Here is a 24,713-nt window from a genome sequence, read left to right on the forward strand (position 1 = left end):
CTGCAGAAATGAGTGTTGAGATTCTCTTGGGCAAAGTACAAAAATATTATGCTAAGACAGGCACAGGTAAAGATTGTGTCTCTTTGTAACATTATTTTAAAATCACTTAATTTTTTTTGTAGGATAAAATTATTCCTCCAGACCCAATTACCAAGATTGAGAAACAAGCCACACTTCACCAGCTCAATCAGATTCTTAGACATCGGCTTGTGACCACAGATCTTCCTCCTCAGTTAGCAAATCTTACAGTTGGTATGTACCTGAAGTTTATTTAGTTTTTTTTAAAGAATTGACTTGTTAGAATTTTTTTTAAACAGCGTTTAGGGTTTCGTTCGAAGAAATACTATTTTGAGGTTTTGGCTTGCAATTCAGGTGGTGTTCAAATATGTGACTTGTCAACCCAGTCATTTTTCTCTTTAGTACCTGGGGATAAAATGCTGGTATGTGAAGCTGGGAGCAGGGAGGAGAGAAGAAGCGCCAGAGTTACGCCTCAAGAGAAAATTGTTAATTGATGTTAGAAGTGTTAACTGCCTTGGGGCGCCTGGGTGGCTCAGTCGTTAAGCGTCTGCCTTCGGCTCAGGTCATGGTCCCAGGGTCCTGGGATCGAGCCCCGCATCAGGCTTCCTGCTCTGCGGGAAGCCTGCTTCTCTCTCTCCCACTCCCCCTGCTTGTGTTCCCTCTCTCGCTGTGTCTCTCTCTGTCAAATAAATAAATAAAATCTTTAAAAAAAAAAAAAAAAGTGTTAACTGCCTTTGGCTATTGCTTATGCAGGAACTACTGAATTCTTTGGACACTTAGGAAAGAACTTTCAAGCTATTTAAAATTTCTTTTAAGTTAGACTGAACATTCTAGGTTAGCAGGAAGCTGCTTATTTTCTAGCAAGTAGTAATGTTTTTCTTCTTCTAAAAGCAAATGGCCGGGTGAAGTTTCGAGTTGAGGGAGAATTTGAAGCCACCTTGACCGTGATGGGAGATGATCCAGATGTTCCATGGCGTCTTCTCAAGCTAGAAATTCTAGTTGAGGATAAGGAAACAGGAGGTAAATCATAAATACGGATTTAAATCATAAATATTAATTCAAATGCTTGGTGTTTTTATATTATTGAAACATTCTTGCAGAATAATAAATGTTTAGCAGTTTATCCTGTCGTTTGAAGCAGCTATTAGGATGATCATACCTACCTACCTACCTATCCGTAGAGGCTTTAGTGTTTCTCAAGTATAATGTTCTCTGGTTTCGATAGATAACTTCAGTTCTTTTTTCTTTTTTCTTTTTTTTTTTAATTTAGTGTTAGTATACTCTTCCTTAGTTGGTACTATAATATGATCTGTACACTTTTCTGATTAACCACCTTCTTTTCTCCTGCCAATGGAAGATGGGCGAGCCTTGGTTCATAGTATGCAAATCAACTTTATCCATCAGCTGGTGCAGTCTAGACTCTTTGCTGATGAAAAACCTCTTCAGGACATGTATAACTGCCTACGTATCCTTTTGAAATTTGAGACATATATTTGTAAGGAATTTGTGTGTCTCTCTCTTCCCCACATTTCCATTTGCCTCCCCCATCCTGAACTGTAGCAGACTAAACTCCTTCCTCCCCCTTCCTTTTTGGGGGTAGAAACAGGGCTGGGGAACAGGTCAGTGTGAAGAATAATTATACATTTGTAATAAACCAAATTTTAAATTTTACTGTTCACTTTGCAGGTAAAAACAAAAATGAATTAGAAATAGTACAACCTGGAGGAAAAAACCAGTGCTATTTGGTCTACTCATATTCTCTAAACTGATGAATTAGCGGGCAACCTGGACCTTACAGTTTGTTTATGTTGGTTCAAAATTAAACATAAAAGTTCTTTCTAAAATTATGCCACAAATTGTAACACTTTTTAGTATATGTCATCGGAGAAATATAATTCCAGAAATTTCTTTCATAGCCAGCTTTTGGGGAAATAAAGCTTTCGTTAAATGAAGTTTGCTTGTACTTCATTGGCTGTTGTAGTGATTTATTAAGTTTGCTTAACGAGACCCATCAGATTCTTTCTGCTTATCGCTTCAGTTAGAAGTGCTACATTCCCAAACTCTAATGTTAATCCGAGAGCGGTGGGGAGACCTTGTGCAGGTGGAAAGGTACCATGCTGGAAAGTGCCTCTCCCTCTCAGTTTGGAAGTAAGTGAAGTTGATTCTGGTGAGTTCATGCTATGACTGTTAATACTCTGTCTTTCTTCCTTTTTTTCTCTCATGCATCTGATTTACTATATACCAATAGCTGTGTACCTCTTAGCAACATGATTTTATATAGTAAGGTTCCTGGTATCGTATAAACCACATAGGGCATCTATAACTGACCCCTTTCTTAGAACGTGGCATGTTTTAAATACGTAGACTTTTATTTGTATTAAGATTTGCTTTCTTAAAAAGTTAGATTACTCTGGGCTCACACCAGATTGCTGAAAGACCATTAAAATTGTTGGGTATGTTTTAAAACATGCTTGCTTATCACAGTTTTACATTTTGAATTGTGCCCTTTAAAATCTTTTTTGGGGGAGGGTTTTGGGGAAAATCAGTATCAGGCTGTTTACAGTCCTTGATTCCCTGGAACTTGGCTTGATTCCCATTTTCTGTGAAGGAATCAGAGATTAGTAGACACCTCTTAGAACACAGGTTGTTTTGTTTTGGGATTTTTGTTTGCTTGTTTCTGTGCATGTGTTTTGTTTTTAAATTCTGTGTCTTTTTTTTTTTTTTAAGGACATAAATCAAATACTGTGTTGGATTATAGAATAGTCTGTGGGCCTGTCATGTTCTAGGCTCTGGCTAAGGTACACAATAGATTGTTTCTGTTTTATTCCAAAAGTTAACAGGCTGTGTTGGGAAAAATTTTTATTAATATTTCTTTTTTTCTTGGGGTGCCTGGGTGGCACAGTCAGTTGAGTGTCCACCTCTTGGTTTCGGCTAGGTCGTGATCTCAGGGTCATGAGTTCAAGCCCCGTGTTGGGCTCTGCGCTCAGTGTAGAGTCTGCTTAGGATTCACTCTCCCTCTTCCCTCTGTTCTCCTGCCTGTGCTCGCTCGCTCTCTCGCTCTCTCTCAAATAAATAAATGTTTTTTAAAAAGAAAATATTTCTTTTTTTCTCTTTAGTCAACAGGTTCTTGGGAGAAAAACAGGGACGGCATCTGTTCACAAAGTTACAATTAAAATCGATGAAAATGATGTCTCTAAGCCTTTACAGATTTTTCATGATCCTCCTCTGCCAGCTTCTGATTCCAAATTAGTAGAAAGGGCCATGAAGGTAAAAGATCTCAATATATTTTAATACTGTTTTGATTAAATGAATATATATAACTTAATATTTATACTTAAAACTTTTAACACAAATTCTTTAAAATACCCAGTTGTTCCTAAAACCTTTTATGAAACTTGTTTTAGACAAATGTTATGCTTTTGCATTTTTTTAATAACTAATGTTATATATAATTTTTAAAATGTTCTTTCAAATTTTTTAACTTAGGTCAGATCACCATTTTATTCTGAAGTTCTGCCATGTAATCACTGATAACCAATACATATACTGTCTTGATACATACTTGCCAAAATGTTAGCTGTGGTCTTTAAGCTACCAGTACCATATACTACTGTATATTTCTTTTTAACTTTAAGCTTGCTTGCTTTTACTGGTTAAAAAATCAGTGTGATTCTAAAAGGAACTGTCTTGAAACACAATAATCTGCTCTCAGACTTTTAAAGTAAATATGTTTAAATTGCACATACGATCCTGTTCTTCTTGTTTATGCAGATTGATCACTTATCAATAGAAAAGCTCCTGATTGACAGTGTCCATGCACGAGCTCATCAGAAACTCCAGGAACTGAAGGCCATTCTGCGAGGCTTCAATGCCAATGAAAACTGTAGGTTCTTTTAAACTGGCGTTTCTGCCTTTCTTTTGTTTGTGTTAGTATCCACTTTTATGAAGCATCTTTCTTAATCTGACTTTTTCTCCTGGTTTTGTTGTGGACGTTGGGCATTTCTGCATTTTAACTTGTGCTCTACCAAGCTTGTCCTAATTTTTCTCTTATTCTTACTTTTTTAGCTTGGCCTTATTTTTGAAATGTATGCATATTGAACCTCCTTAAAGCCTTTTTCCTATTGAAATGGAAGTTATTTTAACATCTTACTATGAATCTTATTTTTTTTAGGTCTTCTAAGAATAAGGCAGCTTTGCAGATACTTATTTATAAAATACGTCTCTTTGAGGGAAGCAGAATTTATCCCTGGTCTTTTTAAAGATTTTTTTTTTTTTGAATTGTTAATACATTAGTGGGATTCAGATAAGAAATATAGATATACACACATAGTGCAAAATCTTCTAAGTTTGCTTACTTAGTATGTTTAGAGCTTTGGGGGACAATCATTTAGAAAGCCAGTGCTTTCATTCTAGAAATAGTTTCACAGTATCATGAACATATTCACTCTCCCTACCCCACTCGTTTTTGGTTGTGATGACCTCATGCCCACAGTGAACAGCCTTTAATTAAGTGAGCTGATGTAGGGGAAGTGCCATAAATATTATGATGTCTTTAATAGTTCTGGTAGCAAAGGGACTGCCTTTCATCGCCACAGAGCCCAGCTCAGTCCATTATACTTTAAAAAGCAGCTTCTTCGGTACCACTTTGACGAATTAGGTAAAAATACTGCCTGAAGGAAAGACAGTCAGGAAGATACATTTGTATTTAGAATACAACCATCATTCGAAGAAAGTGAAAGAAAAGAGGTGTACAAGAGGGTCTGAAAACAAACTAAAGACTGAGGGGAAGGGCAGCTTAACTTAACAAAACTGCAAGTGTTGGCCTTAAATCTTGTTTGCGGGGACATGCCCACTAGCCCCATCGGGGCTTAACAGATTTATCGGGTTTTGATAATTTTAATTTAATTATAAGATGCAGTGTAAGTCCTCACCCCCACCCACCTCCATTTTAATCCCTCAAGCAAGGATGTTCAATACAGACCTAAAATTTCTGATTGGAAAGTGTACAAAACTTTCATTGGGGTTAGAAAGCACACATAACCCCCCCCCCATTTTCTTCCTTTTTGTAATAGTTTTGAGATAAAATTCACATATGGTGCACTCATTCGGTGGTTTTTAATATACTGAAGAGTTGTACAACTAGCTCCACAATCTAATTTTAGAACATTTTAATCATCCCCCAAAGAACTCTGTATCCATTAGCAGTCACTCCCCCATTCATCCCTCCCTTCAGCCCCTGGCAACCACTAATCTACTTTGTCTCTTTAGAATTGCCTGTCCTGGACATTTCAGATAAATGAAATCATATAATGTGTGGTCTTCTGGATATTGTTGTTAGCATAACGTTTTTAAGGTTTGTGCATGTTAAAGCATGCTTCAGTACTTCATTTTTATTGTCCAATAATCCATTGTACAGATACACCACATTTTGCTTCTCCATTCATCATTGATGGGGTTGCATCTGATGTAGTTTCTGGATATTGGTGTGTTTGGTGGGGTCCAGAGCCAATGGCCAAGAAAGAATTCTTGAGACGTCTTTGGTGCAAAATGGTGGTTTTATTAAAGCACGGGGACAGGACCCATGGGCAGAAGGAGCTGCTGCCCTGGGATTGTGAGAAGCAACAGATGATATACTTTGGGGTGGGGGGAAGTAAAGATAAGGGAAGTTTCAAAAGGATTTTCATATGCTAAAAGAAGACTGGGGAAACCTGAGGCCTTGCTATTGTCAAACCAAGGTTGTTTTTTCCTCTAGCAAGGCATTAACATTAAGACAGTTGGGATCTTATACTCTGCCTGCCTCAAGTATTTGTCAGTGGGCTGCAGGTTATAAGGACATCTAATTTTATCTACATTTCCTTCTGCCTTTGTTTCTCACATCATTCCCCCCTGAACAGTTTGACCCTTAAATCTTTAAGGTTGCTGAGGGTGGAAGTTCTCATCTTCCTTAACTTCCTTCTGCTAATAGGGGTGTAGAGATGTCCCTACTTGTGGGTCAACATTGGTCAGTTGGGGAATATATATATCGGAGTTACAAAGGCCAAGGCAGCCAGTCCAAGGTAGACAACATATATGAACCTCCTTGAGTAGAAAGGATCATCCTGTCAGCTAGAAGTTACGGTAGTGAAGGAGTCTTGGCACCAGGCAGGAAGACACCGAAAGAGACAACAAAAGAAGGTTAATATTATAATGAGAATGAGAACTCTGAGTAAAAGGACCTTTGATAGTTAACTAAAATTTTCCTCCAGTCCTTTATTGTCGTTTGAAAAGAAATTTGAGGTTTTCACAGGCTCACAGGAATAAAAAGGCATGCTAGAGTTTGCTCATTGGTTTCCTGTGAAGGAAATAGAGGTTTTATTCTAGATATGTGAGTCCATGAAGAGTGCCGCTCTAATTTTACTGCAGTGGGAGTACATAATATGACCCGGTAGGGGCCCTTCCATTTTGGAGTTAAATCCCCAGCTGTATTAGACTTCCAGTCCTTTAAATAAACCCTGCCTCCAGGGTTTATATGGGATAGGTTGCTAGTGACTGTCAGATGAGGTTTAGGGAGGACATGGTTTGCATATTCATTTAGAGGTTTATGAATATAACCCAGCCTCAAGAGAATAATGTAACAAAGCATTATAGTCTCCATCTATTGATAGGTTTACAGTGAGAAAAGGTTTTTCATATAGTAACTCAAAAGGACTTAACCCTATTGGTTGTTTGGGGGCAATCCTCATTCGGAGAAGCCCTGCTGGTAAAAGAGTAATCCAATGTTCTTGAGTCTCAATGCTTAAAATCTAGTATCTACAAAAATGTGTTATTGAAATATTTTCATTTTTAATCAGAGATAGCCATATCAGGACTATTTTGTTTGTAAAACAAGTCCAGTTTTAACAGACTTGGCCTAATGATTTACATAAGCTCAACAAGAATAGTGAGTGATCATAGAGATCTTTTACAGTTTGCTTTGCTGGAACTTTTTAAAAGGAATCTCTACGTTTAACTTTTAGTAGCCTCCCGAGGCCAGAAGCCAAGCCAAGTGCTTGCCAGACATGCCTGCAATACCTGTAGATTTGGGCAAATTCCTCTTTTTGAGATCCTCAAAGGATCCAGAGGTTCCTGCACCTGCCAGGAAGTGATACTCTTTACTCACCTGGTAAGGCTGCTGGGAACTCTGTAAGCAAGCTATCAGGCCAACAGTTCCAAGGGGCTCTATTGGCTCCAGGATTCGTAAAGTCAACCTTAGTTCCTTAAAGCTGTCTGGTCATATCTGAGTCGATGCCAGTCTCTCTCAAATATGACATCCCAGTCAAAGCCTTGGTAAAATAACCACTGTTTCCAATGGTGTCCTGTTACAAGGAGAACACATTCTTACTGAACTTAGGCAAATGACTGTAATTGCCATGGAAGAGAGAATACGTTTCGGAGACCTTTTGAATTTCGGAGGGTTCAGATAAGTAAAAGGCTTCTGTTTGTTCAGAGGAATATTTATTTTATTTTTCTGTATCATAGATATCTTAAGAGAAAGTTTCCTTAGTCTGGAAGTACAAATATTAAAGAACCTGCAAAGTTTTAAACAAGAGTCAAACTATAATCATCCTCAGTTTAGTTAGTTCTGGAAATTCTTAACCAATTTCAATTTTATGATCTTAAAGATATAAAAAACCTGTATTTATCAAAAGCCCTTTTTATGATTCTCCTTGAAGATGAAACACGTTTTGCAAGAGAATAAGAACAATAACTATAAATGAAAAAAGACTCAAAAATGGACATGGTTAAAGATCTGATAAGAGGTTACAACCATAGCTGGCAAGGAAATTTGGTTATTTCTGTTCAGTAATCAGAATATTAAGTAATGGCCTCATACCAGAACATATTAAAACTTTAGAACTGTATATCGTCTCTAGAATGGTTATAGCATTTACCCAAATGTAACCTAAGGCTTATTATTTGTTTAACGTGCTTCCAGAATAACATACTAATAAGAAGGCCTAATGAGTGAAAGAGACTTTATTTCCAATTTAAATCTTGGGAAGTTTGTTAAAAAAATCAAAGTGGGGCGCCAGGGTGGCTCAATTTTGCTTCCATTTTGGAGTTGAATGGAGTTAGCAAAACTTAACTCCTTTAAGATTGAGAAGTTTTAACTAAGTGATCAAAGACCTGATAAAGACAACACATAGAAACAGGTTTTCTGGGCAGGCAAAAGAGAATAAAACCTTTGTTTACATTTTCTTATCAACAGCACACCAATTAATTCAAGAAAACTTTGTCTTTTGAACAGAGAGAAAAGCAAGTTTCAATCTTATGCCCATGTACTTTTAAAGATTTTTTTTTTTTTTTTTTATTTGACAGAGAGAGATACAGCGAGAGAGGGAACACAAGCAGCGGGAGTGGGAGAGGGAGAAGCAGGCTCCCCGCGGAGCAGGGAGCCCGATGCGGGGCTCGATCCCAGGACCCTGGGACCATGACCTGAGCCGAAGGCAGACGCTTAATGACTGAGCCACCCAGGCGCCCCGCCCATGTACTTTTAAAATCCCTTCATTTTAGGGGTGCCTGGGTGGCTCAGTTGGTTAAGTGTCTACCTTTGGCTCAGGTCATAATCTCAGTGTCCTGGGATGAGTCCAGTATCAGGGCTCCTGCCCAGTGGGGAGTCTGCATCTCTCTCTCTTTCCCTCTGCCCCTCCCCCCTGCTTGCACTGGCTCTCTCTCTCTCTCTCTCTCAAATAAGTAAATAAAATCTTTTAAAAAAATCCCTTCATTTTAATCTTAGTCTGTCTCGACCACATGTAAAATTCCTTTCCAGAGATTTCCCTACAACAGACCTACAACTTTTTCATTCAGAGTTGCTTCCCTTATTTCCATCAGTCTTAATTACATTTAGCAAAATTTTAACTCTTAGAAACCTTAGTCTCCAGTGAAAGCTAAGTAGTAACAAATTGTGAACTGTTATACCAAAACTCTTTAGACAGCAAATTTATGAATCAGTTAAGCACAGAGCATGTTTACTGACAGACCCAAATATCCTTAGTTTCTCTACACTAAGAAGTCAAAAGCACAAACTGACATCCAGTAATCAGTGCTTTAGCACTTTATCCTATTTGGAAAAGATCTAGATGGCTAATGAATTCAGTCCCACTTATCTAAGCAAAACTTTGAAGTTTCAGGTTATCAAAGACTTGGAAAGCTATCTTAACAATTACCCATGAAAGCTTGAGACAATTAACCATCATTTTAAGTCATCTTTTTGCTAACAAATTGTAACAGAGATAACACGAGCTTATTTGACCTTCAGTAAATCTTGATAGAATAAAAGTTTCACCTTTAATGCTGATAACTTTAAAGACAGGTCTACCTTAAACCAACAAACTTAAGTTAGTTTAAATAATTGAATTATATTCCACCTGGATTCTCTTTTCAAAAGTCAGTTTGTTCTCCATTGTCAATATATCAGGAGGGAGTTTACTTGTCTGATTACGACCAAACACATTCCGCAAGAGGCCCTTAGGTTTGGGACACTGGTGGGGAAATCTCAAGTGGGTGGTGTTAAGTCCAGGGGATGCTCTTCTTCGCTCCTTGATAGTGAGGGAAGGAGGAGGAGGCACGAAGGATGGTCTAAAAGCCAGTTATGCAGGCCGCACTCAAGGTGATGCAGAAACAGGAGGAGAGGGAGGCAGAAGAGGCAAGGGCTGCCAAAAGGCAGAAAAAAGGGTCCAACTCTAGAGCTCATCAGCTCCAACAGAGGAGCAGATGCTGTTTTCCCACCAGCAAAAGGAAATAGGCAACCCATGGTAGGCCGGAGAAGACAGGGAATTTCCCTGAAACAAAGGTAGTCTCAGCAGCTCCTTGGGAATATTCCTTAAAGTCCCCATCCCAAGGTAGACTAACCAGAGCAAATTGGTTCCAATTATATCCATTAACCTGGGAAATGAGGGAGAAGCCCTCATGTAGTGCTAGAGTAGCCTGGGTCTATTAGGAGGAATAGTGAGAGAGTCCCTTTGCTGGGAATGGCCTGTGTTTCCTCCAGTAACCTGGGTTTATTGGGAAGAGGCCTATGTAGATAATTATCATTCATATATCAGGAGGGAGTTTACTGGTCTGATTACGACCAAACACGTTCTGCAAGAGGCCCTTAGGTTTGGGTCCTGATTTAGAGCCCTGAAGGCCTTGGATGGGTTTAGGGTACCTCCATCTATTTGCTGTTCCTTGCAGAAGAGAGCTAACTGATAGATCCTACTGAGGCCATGCAGTACCTTTCTTAAATTTTATAATCCGAATGGTTTCCAGTGGATTAAAAGGCATTCCAAGGGAGAGTCCTTGGGGACTGAAGAGAAATGGTCCATTACCAAAAAACCCCCATACCCCCGACTCCCAGGTGGGGTCCCACGCACAGGATACATCAGAGGTTCCTGATGTCAAAGCAGCACAGGGCGTCTCGAACAAAATCGCTATGATCACTGTCTGCCCTAGAGGCCCTGTAGGAGGGAGGCCTGCCTTCCTTCCCCCCCGCTTCCCCATTGCATTCTAGACTACAATGGGTGCCAGCGTATGGACCTAGTTTACCTTATTTTGAAGGCCCTATCATGCCTTGGCTTGCCTTGCTGAAGGACCCACTGTGAAGGCCACACTGCGCCTTGGCTTACCTTGCCCTGAAGGCCACACTGTGCCTTGGCTTGGCTTGGCACAAAGGTCACACTGCGCCTTGGCTTGCCCTAAAGTCCCCGCCATGAAGGTCACACCGCACCTAGGCTTGCTTCGCCATGAAGGCCACAAAGAACCCTCCCTTTTTAACCCATGGAAAATACTAGAAAAGTTTTACAAGAGGAAAGTACCCAATTTTGTAACTTAAGTAGTTAGAGGACATTGACAGAAAACAGTAAAGATAGAAATCCATGATGATCTAAGCGACATTCCAACACATGTAGTCTTTACAGCCAACTTCCCTAGGAAACCGGTCCCAGGTTGGGTTTTAATTCAATTGGGTACTGGTTTCAGCCGGATCCCAGTGGAGGTCTTGCGGCCAGAAATGGCAAGACCAGGGATGTGGAAAGGGATCACATTCAACGAGTAAGGAGGAAACCTCACGTGGGAGTCTTAAGATTGGTAGCCATGCTAGTCACTTAGGTGGCTGTCCTGTGTCCAAGAAAGACAACTTTGTATGAGGACAGGAATAAAGAGAGGGCATCAAGTTTCTGGGTCTCGTTACCATTCCGGCCATTGTACTAACTTCCAGCCAAAAGGCAGGCTTTCTCCTCCCTGTAGAGTAGCCACGGGCTAGAGGATTGGAGCTTGGGCAGTTGACATGAAAAGGTTCCAATAAGACTACTCCTTGAAGAGCCACTGAAATGAGAGTAAAGGGAGAGCAAAGTACTCCCCAAGTGTGCACCGAAGCTCGGAGTCCAGATGCCAAGACTTTTGAAGCCCCACGTTGGGCACCAAATGGCGTAGTTTTTGGATGTTGGTGTGTTTGGTGTGGTCCAGAGCCAATGGCCAAGAAAGAGTTCTTGAGACATCTTCGGTGCAAAATGGTGGTTTTATTAAAGCATGGGGATAGGACCCATGGGCAGAAGGAGCTGCTGCCCTGGGATTGTGAGAAGCAACAGATGATATACTTTGGGGTGGGGGGAAGTAAAGATAAGGGAAGTTTCAAAAGGATTTTCATATGCTAAAAGAAGACTGGGGAAACCTGAGGCCTTGCTATTGTCAAACCAAGGTTGTTTTTTCCTCTAGCAAGGCATTAACATTAAGACAGTTGGGAGCTTCCTGGAGGAGCATTATACTCTGCCTGCCTCAAGTATTTGTCAGTGGGCTGCATGTTATAAGGACATTTAATTTTATCTACATTTCCTTCTGCCTTTTATTTTCCACATCACTTCCACTTTTTTTTCCTATGATGAATATCACTGCTTTGAACATTCTTGTACAGGTGTTGGTGTGGACCTGTTTTCATTTCTCTTGGCCATGTACCTAGTAGTGGAAGGGCTGGGTCTTTTGGTAACTGTTTTACCTTTTTACATGTTTAACACCACCTTATAATCTCATCACCAGCAGTGTGTTGTGAGGTTTCCAGTTTCTTTGCATACTTACCAATACCAGTTACTGTCTTTTGGTTTCTAGCTGTCCTGGTGGGTGTGAACCTGATGTATCTGCTGTGGTTTTGATTTGCATTAGCCTAATGATTCTTGAACATCTTTTCATCTGTCTTTAGTTTCATAGTTTTAGCTCTTATATTAGGTTACTTTCTGAGTTAACCTTTGTATGTGGTGTGAAGTAGGGGGTCCAGCTGTTTTCTTTTGTTTGGGGATATGCAGTTGTTCCAGTAACATTTGCTGAAAAAAAAAACAATTTTCCCATTTAATTGTCTTGGCACCCTTGTAAAGAAGACTGTTAAGGATTTTTGCAATCTTAATTTTTTTTAACTTCTAACTTTTCAAAATAGTAAAATTCTAAAATTTGTTGGGATTGCGGAAAATCAGAGTTTGTGTTCTTTTGATAGGCTCTGGTTTATTTTAGTATCCTCCACAAACAAGGTTTATTATTAGTAGTAAGTAAAAAAACTGTGATTGCCCAGGGGATATTTAAATTACTTTGAAAAATAGACTAACCAAGTATTTACATAAGAATAGTTTTTTGTCTTGTTAATATAAGTTGCAAAGATTTTTCTTCAGCGCCATTTTGTAGAGATCTCACTGGTTGGGCAGCCAGAAGGTTGAGTAGAGCTGAGTAGAGCTGTGTGCTTTTGAACAAGTAACACTCTTTGGGCCCCATTCTCTTCTGTAACTCAAGGATGTTAGTCCAGGCTCTTCCTAGATCTCTACCTTTAGTGGGAGTGTGCTCCAGCAGTGGTTTTCATGTTCTATGTGTCTGTGGAGTCCTGGTGTGAGAGAAAGGTGCTTTGGAGACTGTACTGTGTTTTGGAGGAAGGAGAGGTAGGTGCTTGCGTGTGGGGTTGGCCTCCTCAGACCTGCTTTAATCAGAACGGTTCTGGAAATGAGGACTGCTATAGGAAAGGGCCTGCGGACCCACCATTTTACAACACATGCTTTAACTTGTTTTTAAACTCGTGTTCGTGCATTTGTATTCTTCATGCTGTCTTACTTGATCCCTTTTGTGATGGGAAAACATGCTTTAGTCACATCCTTTACTGGGACCAAGGACTGTTCTTGGAATCCTTTAGTGCAATCACCCTTAATCACCTGGCTTTTCTTCCCACTCCTCACTGTCATAAGCCCAGGAAATGAGTAGCTTGGACAAGGGAGCATTTCAAGGGAGGGCTGGGGGAATGGACAGACAGCAGGTTTTGGACAGTCTAGATGGCAGTGTGTGGTTTCATGGGGGTGGGAATGTCTCGAAGCAGAGTAGGCAGAACTTTGGAGAGAAGGTCAAAAAAGGCAGTGCAGGGCACGTAAGGTCACGTGTCAGGTAGCCCCGTTTGCAGCATTCCTGTCTCTTGAAAGCCAGGGTAGTCTCCCTCCTGTTGCGATGCGGCAGCGCCAGAATCAGGGTCTCGGGGGCAGTTCAGAAGCGGGCTTAGTTGCCTCTCTTTCATCTTCACACTTTATATTACTGTGTATCGGTCCGTTCCGCATCTGGTCCTCAATACATAGACAGGGAGAAACAAAAGAGATTGATACATACATTCCTGCTGCAGGAAGTAGTAGTGTACCATCCTGTAGGCTTGCACAGCCTTTAATTCTTCTATATTTTATTGGTAAGTTTCGCCTTGTTTGGATACCTTCAAACCAGTTGCCTTTAAATGCTTAGGACCTTATGGATTTTATTTTCCGTAAAGAAAAATATGGACATTGGCAGTTAGAAGGGATACACATCAAAGCATTTTTTATCTTTTGGACTGTGCTTTCTATATTTTCTGCCCTGTCTTTTCAGGAGTACTCAATTTTGATAATTAGATTGAAATTATAATTGTTACCCCAATTGTCAGAATGAGCTTTACATCATTTCTCCACTTTAAAAATGTTTTTGCTAGAGAAAGACAGTGATCATATGATCTCACTCATGTGGAATTTAAGAAACAAAACAGGATCAGAGGGGAAGGGAGGGAAAAATAAAACAAGACAAAATCAGAGAGGGAGACAAACTGTAAGAGACTGTTAATCATAGGAAACAAACAGGGTTGCTGGGGGGGAGGGAGGGTGGGGAGCATGGGGTAACTGGGTGATGGACATTAAGGAGGGCACGTGATATGATGAGCACCGGGTATTATATAAGACTGATGAATCACTGAACTCTGCCTCTGAAACTAAGAATACACTCTATGTTAATTAATTGAATTTAAATTAAAAGAAAAAAATAAAAATGGTTTTGCTTTAAAGAATACATTTCTAATCCATTAGGACTTAAAACAGTACAGATATGTGTTAAAAATCAGCAATCTTGCTTCAACTCTGTAAGCAATCTTGCTTCAACTCTGTAAGCACTTTATTATATTAACAGTAAATTCAGCAAAACATAATCTGAACTAATTTCTCACACTGCTCTGAATTATAAAATATTGTAAAAGAAATTTCTATACCTTTTTGTTCTTTTGTGTTTTAGGTGATAGTTCTGCTGGCTCTGTGTTGTTAAACATTTCTTTACAAATATGTGGTAGATCTACTTGAAAGAAATTTGTTTTCATCTGATTAAATATGTCTCCTGCCATTTTTTGGCTTTATTAACTTGTTTGATAATTTCTTTGTATGGATCGCACCAACGGTAACTTCACCCATTTTAATTATTGTGCAAATTCCTAATAAGAGGTTTTGGTTTGTTTCTTTGATTCATAGAGGACTATAGATAATGTACGTTGTTGAGCACTTTGCTTTTTAAAGCACCTTCACAAACTTGTCATTTCTTCCTCCTAAGGACCCATGGCATGGACAGGAAGATGTTATTCTTGTTTAACAGAGTAGCACAGACAAGTCACCTGGTGAAAGGCTAGGCCTACATTACCACTCTGCTCACTGCCTGCCTTTTCTTCTGTGCTGTAGCGTTAGAGGATCGTGGTAACTAGAAGAGTATATTCCTTTTATAACTCCTCAATCTGAGAGGCAGGGGCTGTGCTTCGCTCCTTTACTGGGTTTTGTTACGCCAGTTTGTGGGATTAAGGGAAGAGTTAATTGGGCCTGGTGGAAATACTATGAAGCTCTAGAACAAGTACATTGGCAGCTTTGGGAATGGGTGTTTAACAGTTGCTTGTGTTCTTATTTCATCTGTGACTTGAAAATGAGGTTGCATAAATAACCGGAAAAAATTTTTTCTTATATAGCAATAATGTGTAATGGTTTTCAGGTTTTTGTTTTTGTTTTTTTTAACTCACAGGCCCTAATTGCCAGAAAACCTCTGTTTATGAAGAACAACATTAAAAATATTGAGGCCTAGATGAAATTTATTCTATTTACCAATTTTCTTCCCACGTATCAAAAAGAAAATCCTTAAAAACTAACTACTTAGTAATTACTGAATGGAAGTAAAACTAGAACTCAGCTCACTGATGAAGTTCATGTTTTCACTAGCTCTTTTAACCTTTTTTAAGGAATCTGGGGATTTTTTTTTTGCTGTAGTATTTCGAGAGGGGTCTGTTTGTTTCAAGTCACCTCGGGGGAATACATCCTTCCTTTTGAGCTACTAATTGACATAATAGTCCTATTCCAATTTTGCAAAATCCTGTTTTTCCTTTAACATTCAGGATTGTTTGATAGTTCATTTGTTTCTACTCACTGAAAAATATTTTTTTTTCTGTAAAATATTCAGATAGAAATATAATTTTTTCCTTCTTAACCTTTCAGCTTCCATAGAGACTGCACTTCCAGCTCTTGTTGTTCCCATCCTGGAGCCCTGCGGTAACTCAGAGTGTCTGCACATTTTTGTAGACTTGCATTCTGGAATGTTTCAGTTGATGCTTTATGGACTTGGTACGTGACTCAATGATAGTCACTCAGCGTAAAGAAGAATGCTTTCACAAAAGCAAACTAAAATTTTTCTGCCATTACCTCTGGTATTGGAGGGGGTGGTTTAGCAGTACAGAAAGTCTATGTGGAAGGGATAACTCTGGCTGACGTCTGTTCCTTGAGGCCAATTTTAAGTCTCCTTTGGATTTTCTTGTATCAAAAATTAAACCTCCCAACATGAAGTGCATTCATGTTGTTTCTCTTTTTGTAAAAGTAATAACGTTGATGGCTGATGTTTTTTAGATTAGCGATATTACCACTCATAGTTGGGTGACATGGAAACAACTACAGGGGATTCTGATGTCACTCATGGCTGAAGAACAAATTTATGACAGTGTAAACGTCTAAATGTTAACTTAGGATACAGAATCCTGGAGAAGAGGGTTTTTGGTTTTTTTTGTTGTTGTTGTTCTTAGCCTAAACACAGTAGACATTAACGTTGGATTTCTAACATGATCTGTTACCAAGTTGGTGGTCTGAAATGATGAACCACTTGGCACTTAGTGTTTTTGTATTGCTAATGGAACAGTGTTCTTGCACATATTAGCGCATTTACCGCTTGAAATTAATATTAAGCTAGATCAATGAAAATAAAAGGTTTTCTGGTTATACTGTATAAAGATAAATTTGTCTATGAATTGTTCATAGAACGCTGGTCTCATTACTTTGAATCACGTTGCATTTATGTTGGCTAAATGATAAGTGGCACACTTAGGAATTACCTTTTAACTATGGTTCCAAAGCACAAGGCAATTGTTCTTCAAAAAATTTTTTTATTTAGGGCGCCTGGGTGGCTCAGTCGGTTAAGCGACTGCCTTCGGCTCAGGTCATGATCCTGGAGTCCCGGGATCGAGTCCCGCATCGGGCTCCCTGCTCGGCGGGGAGCCTGCTTCTCCCTCTGACCCTCTCCTCTCTCATGCTGTTTCTCTCTCGCTCGCTCTCAAATAAATAAATAAATAAAATCTTTAAAAAAAAAAAATTTTTTTTATTTAACTGTTTTCTTGACTATTTACATAATACATACTCGTAAATAAGGAAAATGAACGTGTAAAATGAGAGAAACAAAAAATAGTTACCTGTTGGCAGTCATTCTTGTTTTAGAGGATATATGCTTGGCTCAGTTCAGGCTACCATAACAAAGAACCACAGAGAGGTTTGCCGAAACAATAGAATTTTATTTTGTCACAGTTTGGGAGTTTGGAAGTCTAAGATCAGGTTGCCAGCATGGTTGGGTTCTGGTGAGGGCTTTGTTCCTGGCTTGGAGATGTAGGCCTTCTCTCTGTCATCACGTGGCAGAAAGGCAAGCTCTCCAGTATCTTCTTTTAAGACACCAATCACATCATGACCTCAGTCCTATACCCTCATGACCTCGTCTAAACCTAATTATCTCCCAAAGGCCCCACCTCTGAATACCATCACATAGGAGTTTAGGGCTTCAACATAAGAATTTCCATAGCAATGGTATTCTGATTTTCTCCATACTTTTTTCTTTAGTTGAAATCATTTTATATTTTGCTTTTTGTGCAACATGCTATTATAACATTTTTTGGTGTCATTAAAAATTCTAAGTGACATTTAGCAAGCTGAACTTAAGCCAACAGCTCTTGCTTATGCCAGAAATTATTTGTGTTTAATAAATAAACGTTTTATTTTTTATTTTTTAAAGATTTTATTTATTTATTTGACAGAGAGAGAGAAACAGCAGGAGAGGGAACACAAGCAAGGGGAGTGTGAGAGGGAGAAGCAGGCTTCCTGCTGAGCAGGAAGCCCGATGTGGGGCTCGATCCCAGGACCCTGGGATCACGACCTGAGCCGAAGGCAGACGTTTAACGACAGAGCCACTCAGGCGCCCCAATAAATAAACATTTTAATGGAGTTTTATAGTTTTTGCACTTTTAAGGTTCTAAGTTTAGTGATACTAGGAATTTGAAATACATGTAAGTGAAAAAAATTAACACACCAAGAGTTTTGGGAATTAAAATGTAGGCAAAGAATTAATTCCTGTATTTGTTACTTGTTCATCCTGCTAGTGTACATTTGCTATTAATTAGTTGTCTGACCTGTAACTCTCTTTAAATGTTAAAGAGGGTAAACAAATTGGGTTAATTGATGCCTGACGATACGTTTAGTTTGGTTTTTCTCTGACTCAAAAATAACATTACTTTCTGCCTAAAACAATAATTTTCGTGTAAGTTTTGGGCTACCTAAATATTTTATGCCTCATGTAAGCAGTGAATTAATGAAGTGCTATATTCTATAGACCAGGCCACGCTGGATGACATGGAGAAGTCTGTGAACGATGATATGAAACGAATTATCCCTTGGATTCAACAACTGAAGTAAGCTTATTTATTTAGCTCAAGACTAAAAATGGAAAGTTACTTTGGTATGATATATTTTCTTCTCCATCATTACTCTTGATCAGTCACTGTCCTTAATGTTTATGACATGAAACTTGAGCACCTTTTGGTACTTGGAATCGAAATTCTCTTGGAATAGGGCCGAGATGGCAGTGTTTTGTACCCAGTTCCCTTCCAGAGCAAATACAGGTTTGAAGGGCATGGCACTCTACTTTTCATTCCTTGCCACATTTCCTCCTGTAAAAGCACTGTATAAATCACTTACAGTGAATTTTATTGAATCTAATGTTCTCTGCAGTAGAGTCTTATTACCCCAGATAATCTTCATGGTATGAATCTACCAGCTGACACTTCCAGAATAGTTGTTTCTGCTTCTCTAACACTGTCATTCAATACTGTCTCAAAATCCTTTGAGTGCTTCATACTGTTAAACTAAAGAACACTGGAAATGGAACTAAAGAGTCCATTATGGCAACTCTAACAAACTCTTTTTTAAAATTAATAAAACAGAATTCCAAGGGATAAAAATAAATTTCAGAGATCAAAACCCAAACTGGCAAATGGAGAAGGGGGGAGGGGGCTAGACTGTTCAGAGAGCTCTGTTGATTTTGTGATCTAGCCTTACCCCTTCTCGCTGCCAGTTTGAGTTGTATAAATATTTGAAGACTTCACTATAATCAGGTAATGTTTTCATTAACAAGATAAGGTTTTTAATGCCAGTAGATAGTGTTTTATGAGCCTCCTTTTGAACAGCTGCTTAGTGTAATTGTATATGAAAAATGATAATCATTATTCTGGGTAATACATTCCAAAATTTTTAGTGATTTAGCATATTTTTGTGCATTTGGCTAAATGAATAAGGTTTAAATACTTAAATGCTTAATAACTCACATCTTGCATGACTCAAGGTTATCTGGCAGTCCAGCTAGCAGAAATATAACATAAAACCAGAAAGCTAAGTCCCCAAAGCCTTAAACTTATCAAATGTGTCTCTGTACTTAAACACATAATTTCTGAGAAAGGTCCCCTGGTTATCACTTACAATAGTGCTTCTCAAATGATCTTTGGTGAATGACCAGTTGATTGCTAATCTGTCATGGGACATTAATGTTTTTGAAATGACTTTATTGAAGTATTTCTGTACCAGAGAATTCGCCTATTTTAAGGACTTGTAAATTTACTGAGTTTTGCATCCATAATCACAATCCAGTTTTAGGACATTTGGAACATTCTCATCACCTCAAAAAGGTGTTCATTTACAGTTAACCCCCATTCCCAGCCTGAGCCCCAGGCAACTATGAATCTACTTTCTGTTCTTATAGATTTTTTTTTGGACATTTCGTATAAGTAGGATCATAAAGTATGTGGTCATTTGTGACTTGCTTCTTTTCACTTAGCTTACTGTTTTGAGGTTCATCCATTTTGTAGCAGGTATCAAAGCTTAATTCCTTTTTATGGCTGGATAATATTCCACTATATGGCTTTGTACCACATTTTGTTGATCCATTCATAAATTGATGGATACTTGGGTTGTTTCACTTTTTTTTTTTTTTAAGATTTATTTATTTATTTTAGAGAGAAGGGCGCCACAAGCAGGGGGAGGGGCAGAGGGAGAGAGAATTTCAAGCAGACTCCCCTCTGAGCAGGAGCCTGATGTGGGGCTCGATCTCATGATCCTGAGATCATGATCTGAGCCTAAATCAAGAGTCGTCCACTTAAACCGATTGAGCCGCCCAGGCGCCCCTGGGTTGTTTCGCTTTTTGGCTATTATGAATAATGCTGTTCTAAATATTCATGTGTAAGTCTATGTGTAGACATGCATTTTCATTCCACTAGGAATGGAATTGCTGAGTCACAGTAAATTTATGTTTAACTTTTTAAAGAAACTGCCAAACTAGTTTCCAGAGTAGCTGTGCCTTTTTAAAATCGCATCAGCAGTATTTGAGGGTTTCCGTTTCCCTGCATTCTTGCCAACACTTGTTACTGTTTTTTACTATAACCATCCTAGTGAGTGTAATGAGGTATTGCATTGTTGTTTTCATTTATATTTTTCTAATGACTGATGATGATGAGCATCTGTTCATGTGATTTCTTATAACGTGCAACGAAAACAAATTCTAAAAAAAGAAACGAAAAAACGTGTAAAATATAAGCCCCAGTTTTTTATTGTAAGAACCAACAGAAAATTACATCTCAGTAAACATAGAACAGTATAAAAATAAAAAAAATCTATACACATTTTTCATTGGAAGTGTACATAGACAGTTAATACAGAAAATTCACTCTTATGTTCAGATTTTTTGTTCCATGAAATCAAAACAAAAAGTTAAGAGTAAAATGACAATTCTGTGTGCACATTGAAGAGAGTATCTTGTATTTAAAATTTATATAAATACACATTTGTATATATTTAGAATTTGTATTGATACTATCTTGTATTTAGAATTTTTAACGTGACAAATGGGCTTGTTTCTGGGCTTGTTGGAACTAGTCTAGATTGGGTTGATGATGATGCTAATCACAGGAAATAACGTATATCTTAACTGTTTCTATTTTTCTTCAAAAACATACATAATGGAGATCCCAGTCTCACAAAGTCTCACATGTTGATGGGAATGGAAGTAGAGATTTGAAAGCAGTTTTGGCAAGTTCAGAACATTCATTTTTAACTTTTATCTAAAACATAGCAAGTATTGTTGCATCTTCAAAATTTATCTTCATTTCTTCATTTATAGCCAGTTCTAGCAGTTGATCCTGTGAAGTTGCAGATAAATTTAAGTTGTTTTTCAGTGAAAAAAAACTGCTTTCTAGACTTTATACATTTTTGGGCAATAGTTGACAAACTACCCTTAAAGTGTTGTATGTTATGACCTGGTTTTACTGCACGTGACTAGTACAGAGTTTGTACCACATGCAGCTCACTACATAAATTGCAGCAGCACCTGAGCTGGTCTGTGCCCTGTTCAGCGAGGCCAGCCTGCTGATCGTGAGCTTAGATGTTGTTGTAATTGTTACGTCGCTGTGGAAAGTTTCTAAATTTGTATTCTTATACTCTGTAGTTATTTTCCTATGAACCAGTGAGAGTTTATGGACCAGTCATTTTATGACATGGTTTTGCTGCATGTGACTAAGTACAGTACTTTTTCCATATATTTTACACACATATACACAGTGTCTAGCCTCAATGATAGCTAATCAAATAAAAGAAGTGAGAGGAATACTATAAAAAGCATCAAACTAAAATCTGGTGGCTTAACCGAGAGAGAGGAGGGAAAAAAGGTAATTAATACTTATTGGCACCTGCTAGATATAACCATCACTTTACACATACACATTATAAAAACTGGGACTATATATCTCTAGTGATACTAGAAAAATTAGGTACATTTATACCTGTTTATTGTTTGTTCTATTTTCTTTTATAAACATTTCAGGCATTTTATAAAAGATGTTGAGGTTAATTATTGCTGTCTTAATAAACCATAGGAAATCCGTCATTTTCTTTAATACACTGCTACAGTGTCCCAGCCTTAATACTAGTTAATTCTACCTTATGACTAAACAAAATCATTCACATTGTAGTTTCAGCTCCTTAAAGTAGAACTAGAACTAACAGACCAATGCAAAACTTGGAGAAATGATTCATCATTATGGTTATGTGTCTTTTTACTAGTTCAGTTAAACTTCAGATTGTTATTTTTTAGTGGTGAATCTTCAGTAATCAGTTTACAAATCAGTTGCACACAGTTAATCAGAAGAACTTATGATTTTGTAATGTGAATTATCTCCTTTCAATTAAGGTTTTGGCTTGGACAGCAGCGTTGCAAGCAATCTATAAAACATCTGCCTACAATAAGCAGTGAAACATTGCAGCTGTCTAATTACTCAACCCATCCTATTGGAAAGCTTTCTAAGAATAAGCTGTTCATTAAACTTACCCGTCTTCCTCAGTATTACATTGTAAGTATGCAAAGGGGGGATTTGGATGATCAAGTTCAGTAATTCTATTAGTATTTCACATGATTTATTGCTTAATTTAATTGCAAACATATTTTATTGGATATTTGACTTTAGTGATTCTCAACCTAGGAGGTAGGGATGGGGGAGAGAGGAAAATCATGTCTATGAAATGATACAATGATCAGGCAGGGTTGGGGAATATAAGGTATGTCTCCATCCCTCACCCTCAGATCTTTCCTGTAGTGAGGCCTAGTTTCTCTTTGGGATGAAGCATCTCCTCTCTATGGGAGGGAAAACATTGAAAGCAACTACTGTGAAGGTGTGGAGATGTTTTGGTATCAGATAAACTTGCTTGCTTTTAATCAAATGTTAACTTGCATAATGCATCCTTTTAAATACAGCTGGCTGAAGTAGCTTTATATTCTCATCCTTAACTGATTGAAGGCATATATATATAGATTTTTATTGATTGCATGTACCTTTCAATGCACAGTAAGATCCTTTCTTAATCTTTTTTCACTCTAGATTTCTCGGTGTTTTGTAGTTAGTTTCTTTGAGATCTTTGAATTGGTTAAAAGTTGTAAGAATTTGAAATATGAATTCACCCTAAATATATTTCCCTGCTTGTAGAAATTTCTGTATATACCACATAGATATTTTTGGCTAAGAATCTTGAGATATTTGAAAAACTTAATTCAAGCTTGTTGGTTGAAGGTAATAGGAGTGAATTTTTTTAAGGTTTTGAGCTGTATTTTTAAAAGATACTATCTTAAAAAAAAATGTACCCTGTCTAGCCTGACATATCTGAGGTTAGCGTTATTTGTATAGAGCAATAGGTTTGTCATTGATGTGAACTTCACTTTTTTCCTGAATTTTAAAACCCCAGCTGTTGAACTAGATTTGGTACATGACAAAGGATTGTTGTCTCCGTCCTTGGTGAGCTGCCTAGTCTACATATAGAATGATACTCAGAATACATGTATAATAATCAAACCTATTGAACACACAAAGATCCTTATACTCAGCCACAGACAAAATGTTTTTATTATTTCTGACCTTATTTAGTATCAACAGAAACCAGACGTTAGTTTCAATGACTAATGGTTTATTATAAAGCAATAATTTGTTTCACGTGGCTTAGACCAAAACTGAATCTATGTTACTCTTCATCCTTCTTATTTCTCACTTAGGGGTGACACATTCATAGAAGTGGGAAAAACTGGGGACATTAAGAACAGAGGAAAGGATTGCTGCCTTTAAATGTCTGCCATTTTACTTTTGTCAGCTTTATTAAGATATAATTTACATATGGGAAAAGTTTAGACTGTGTCTGAGTTGTAATAAATGCATACACTATTGTAATCCGCCTCTCAGCAGAACACAGAACAGATCCATCACCCCCAAAATGCCCTCATGCTGCTCCTCTATAATTGGACCCTACCCCCACTCTCAGTTGGTGACCACTGACCTGTTTTATGTCTATATAGGTTTTCCCATCAGTCTAGTTTCTTTCACTCAGCATAATGCCTTTGATTTTCATCCATATTATGATGTGTATTATAGTTCATTCTTGTAATTGGAGTAGTAGTCATGGTATGGATGTACTATGGTTTGTTTAACCAGTCTCTGGTGGAAGGACATCTGGGTTATTTCCAATTTGGTGCAATTATGAATAAAGCTGCTGTAAGCATTTGCATATAGGTTTTTTTGTTTTTGTTTTTGTTTTTGTTTTTTAGTGAAGTTAGGCTTTCACTTCTTTGGGATAAGTAACCAGGAGTAGGATTGTTGGGTTAGGTTATAATGTCAGTGTATGTTTAGCTTTTGCCAAACTGTTTTCCAAAGTGGCTGGGCCATTTTGCATTACTGATGGCAATACAAGAGAGTGCTAGATGTTCTGCATTTTTGTCAGCACTTGGTATTATAATTTTTAAAGTTTAGCCATTCTGGGGGTACCTGGCTGCGACTCTTGATCTCGGGGTTATAAGTTTGAGCCCCACATTGGGTGTAGAGATTACTTGAAAAATAAAAAATAAAAATCTTTTAAAAATAAGTAAATTTTAGCCATTCTGATAGATGTATAATGGTATTTTTTTGTAGTCTTAATTTATGCTGCCCTAATGACTGATGATATTGAATATCTTTTCATGTATTTTTTTTTTTTTTTGTCATCTCTGTATTTTCTCTGGTGAAGCATCCATTTTCCTTTTAATTCTTCCATTTCCTCGTGCATCAGTGTGATACTAGGTGTTAGCCTAAGAGTTTCCTGAAGAGAGTGTGTGGGGAGGGGGGGGTAGGATAAGGGAGAGAAAGGAGGCAGGAAGAGAGACAGGAAAGCATACGTTGGTCAGAGCAGTGGTCCAGTGGCATTTATTTCTCCCCTTAAAGTATTTAGGGGACTTTTCTTAAATTTTAGGTAGAACTTGAAAACAGTAAACTGGTATAG

General features: G+C 38.1%; 1 protein-coding gene across 1 annotated transcript in view; it reads left to right on the top strand.

The window, feature by feature from the left end:
• Positions 1-24,713, top strand: part of MED14 (mediator complex subunit 14) — a 71,621-nt gene that overhangs the window by 13,941 nt on the left and 32,967 nt on the right. Inside the window, exons 5-13 of the mRNA XM_021681842.2 lie at positions 123-252; positions 910-1,038; positions 1,376-1,483; positions 2,034-2,166; positions 3,135-3,285; positions 3,790-3,901; positions 15,789-15,914; positions 18,211-18,289; positions 22,111-22,270. Coding sequence (XP_021537517.1) covers positions 123-252; positions 910-1,038; positions 1,376-1,483; positions 2,034-2,166; positions 3,135-3,285; positions 3,790-3,901; positions 15,789-15,914; positions 18,211-18,289; positions 22,111-22,270 — 1,128 coding nt within the window. The remainder of the gene's footprint in view (positions 1-122; positions 253-909; positions 1,039-1,375; positions 1,484-2,033; positions 2,167-3,134; positions 3,286-3,789; positions 3,902-15,788; positions 15,915-18,210; positions 18,290-22,110; positions 22,271-24,713) is intronic.

The sequence above is a fragment of the Neomonachus schauinslandi genome, chromosome X, assembly GCF_002201575.2.
Source record: "Neomonachus schauinslandi chromosome X, ASM220157v2, whole genome shotgun sequence".
In the NCBI taxonomy this organism is placed as follows: Eukaryota; Metazoa; Chordata; class Mammalia; order Carnivora; family Phocidae; genus Neomonachus; species Neomonachus schauinslandi.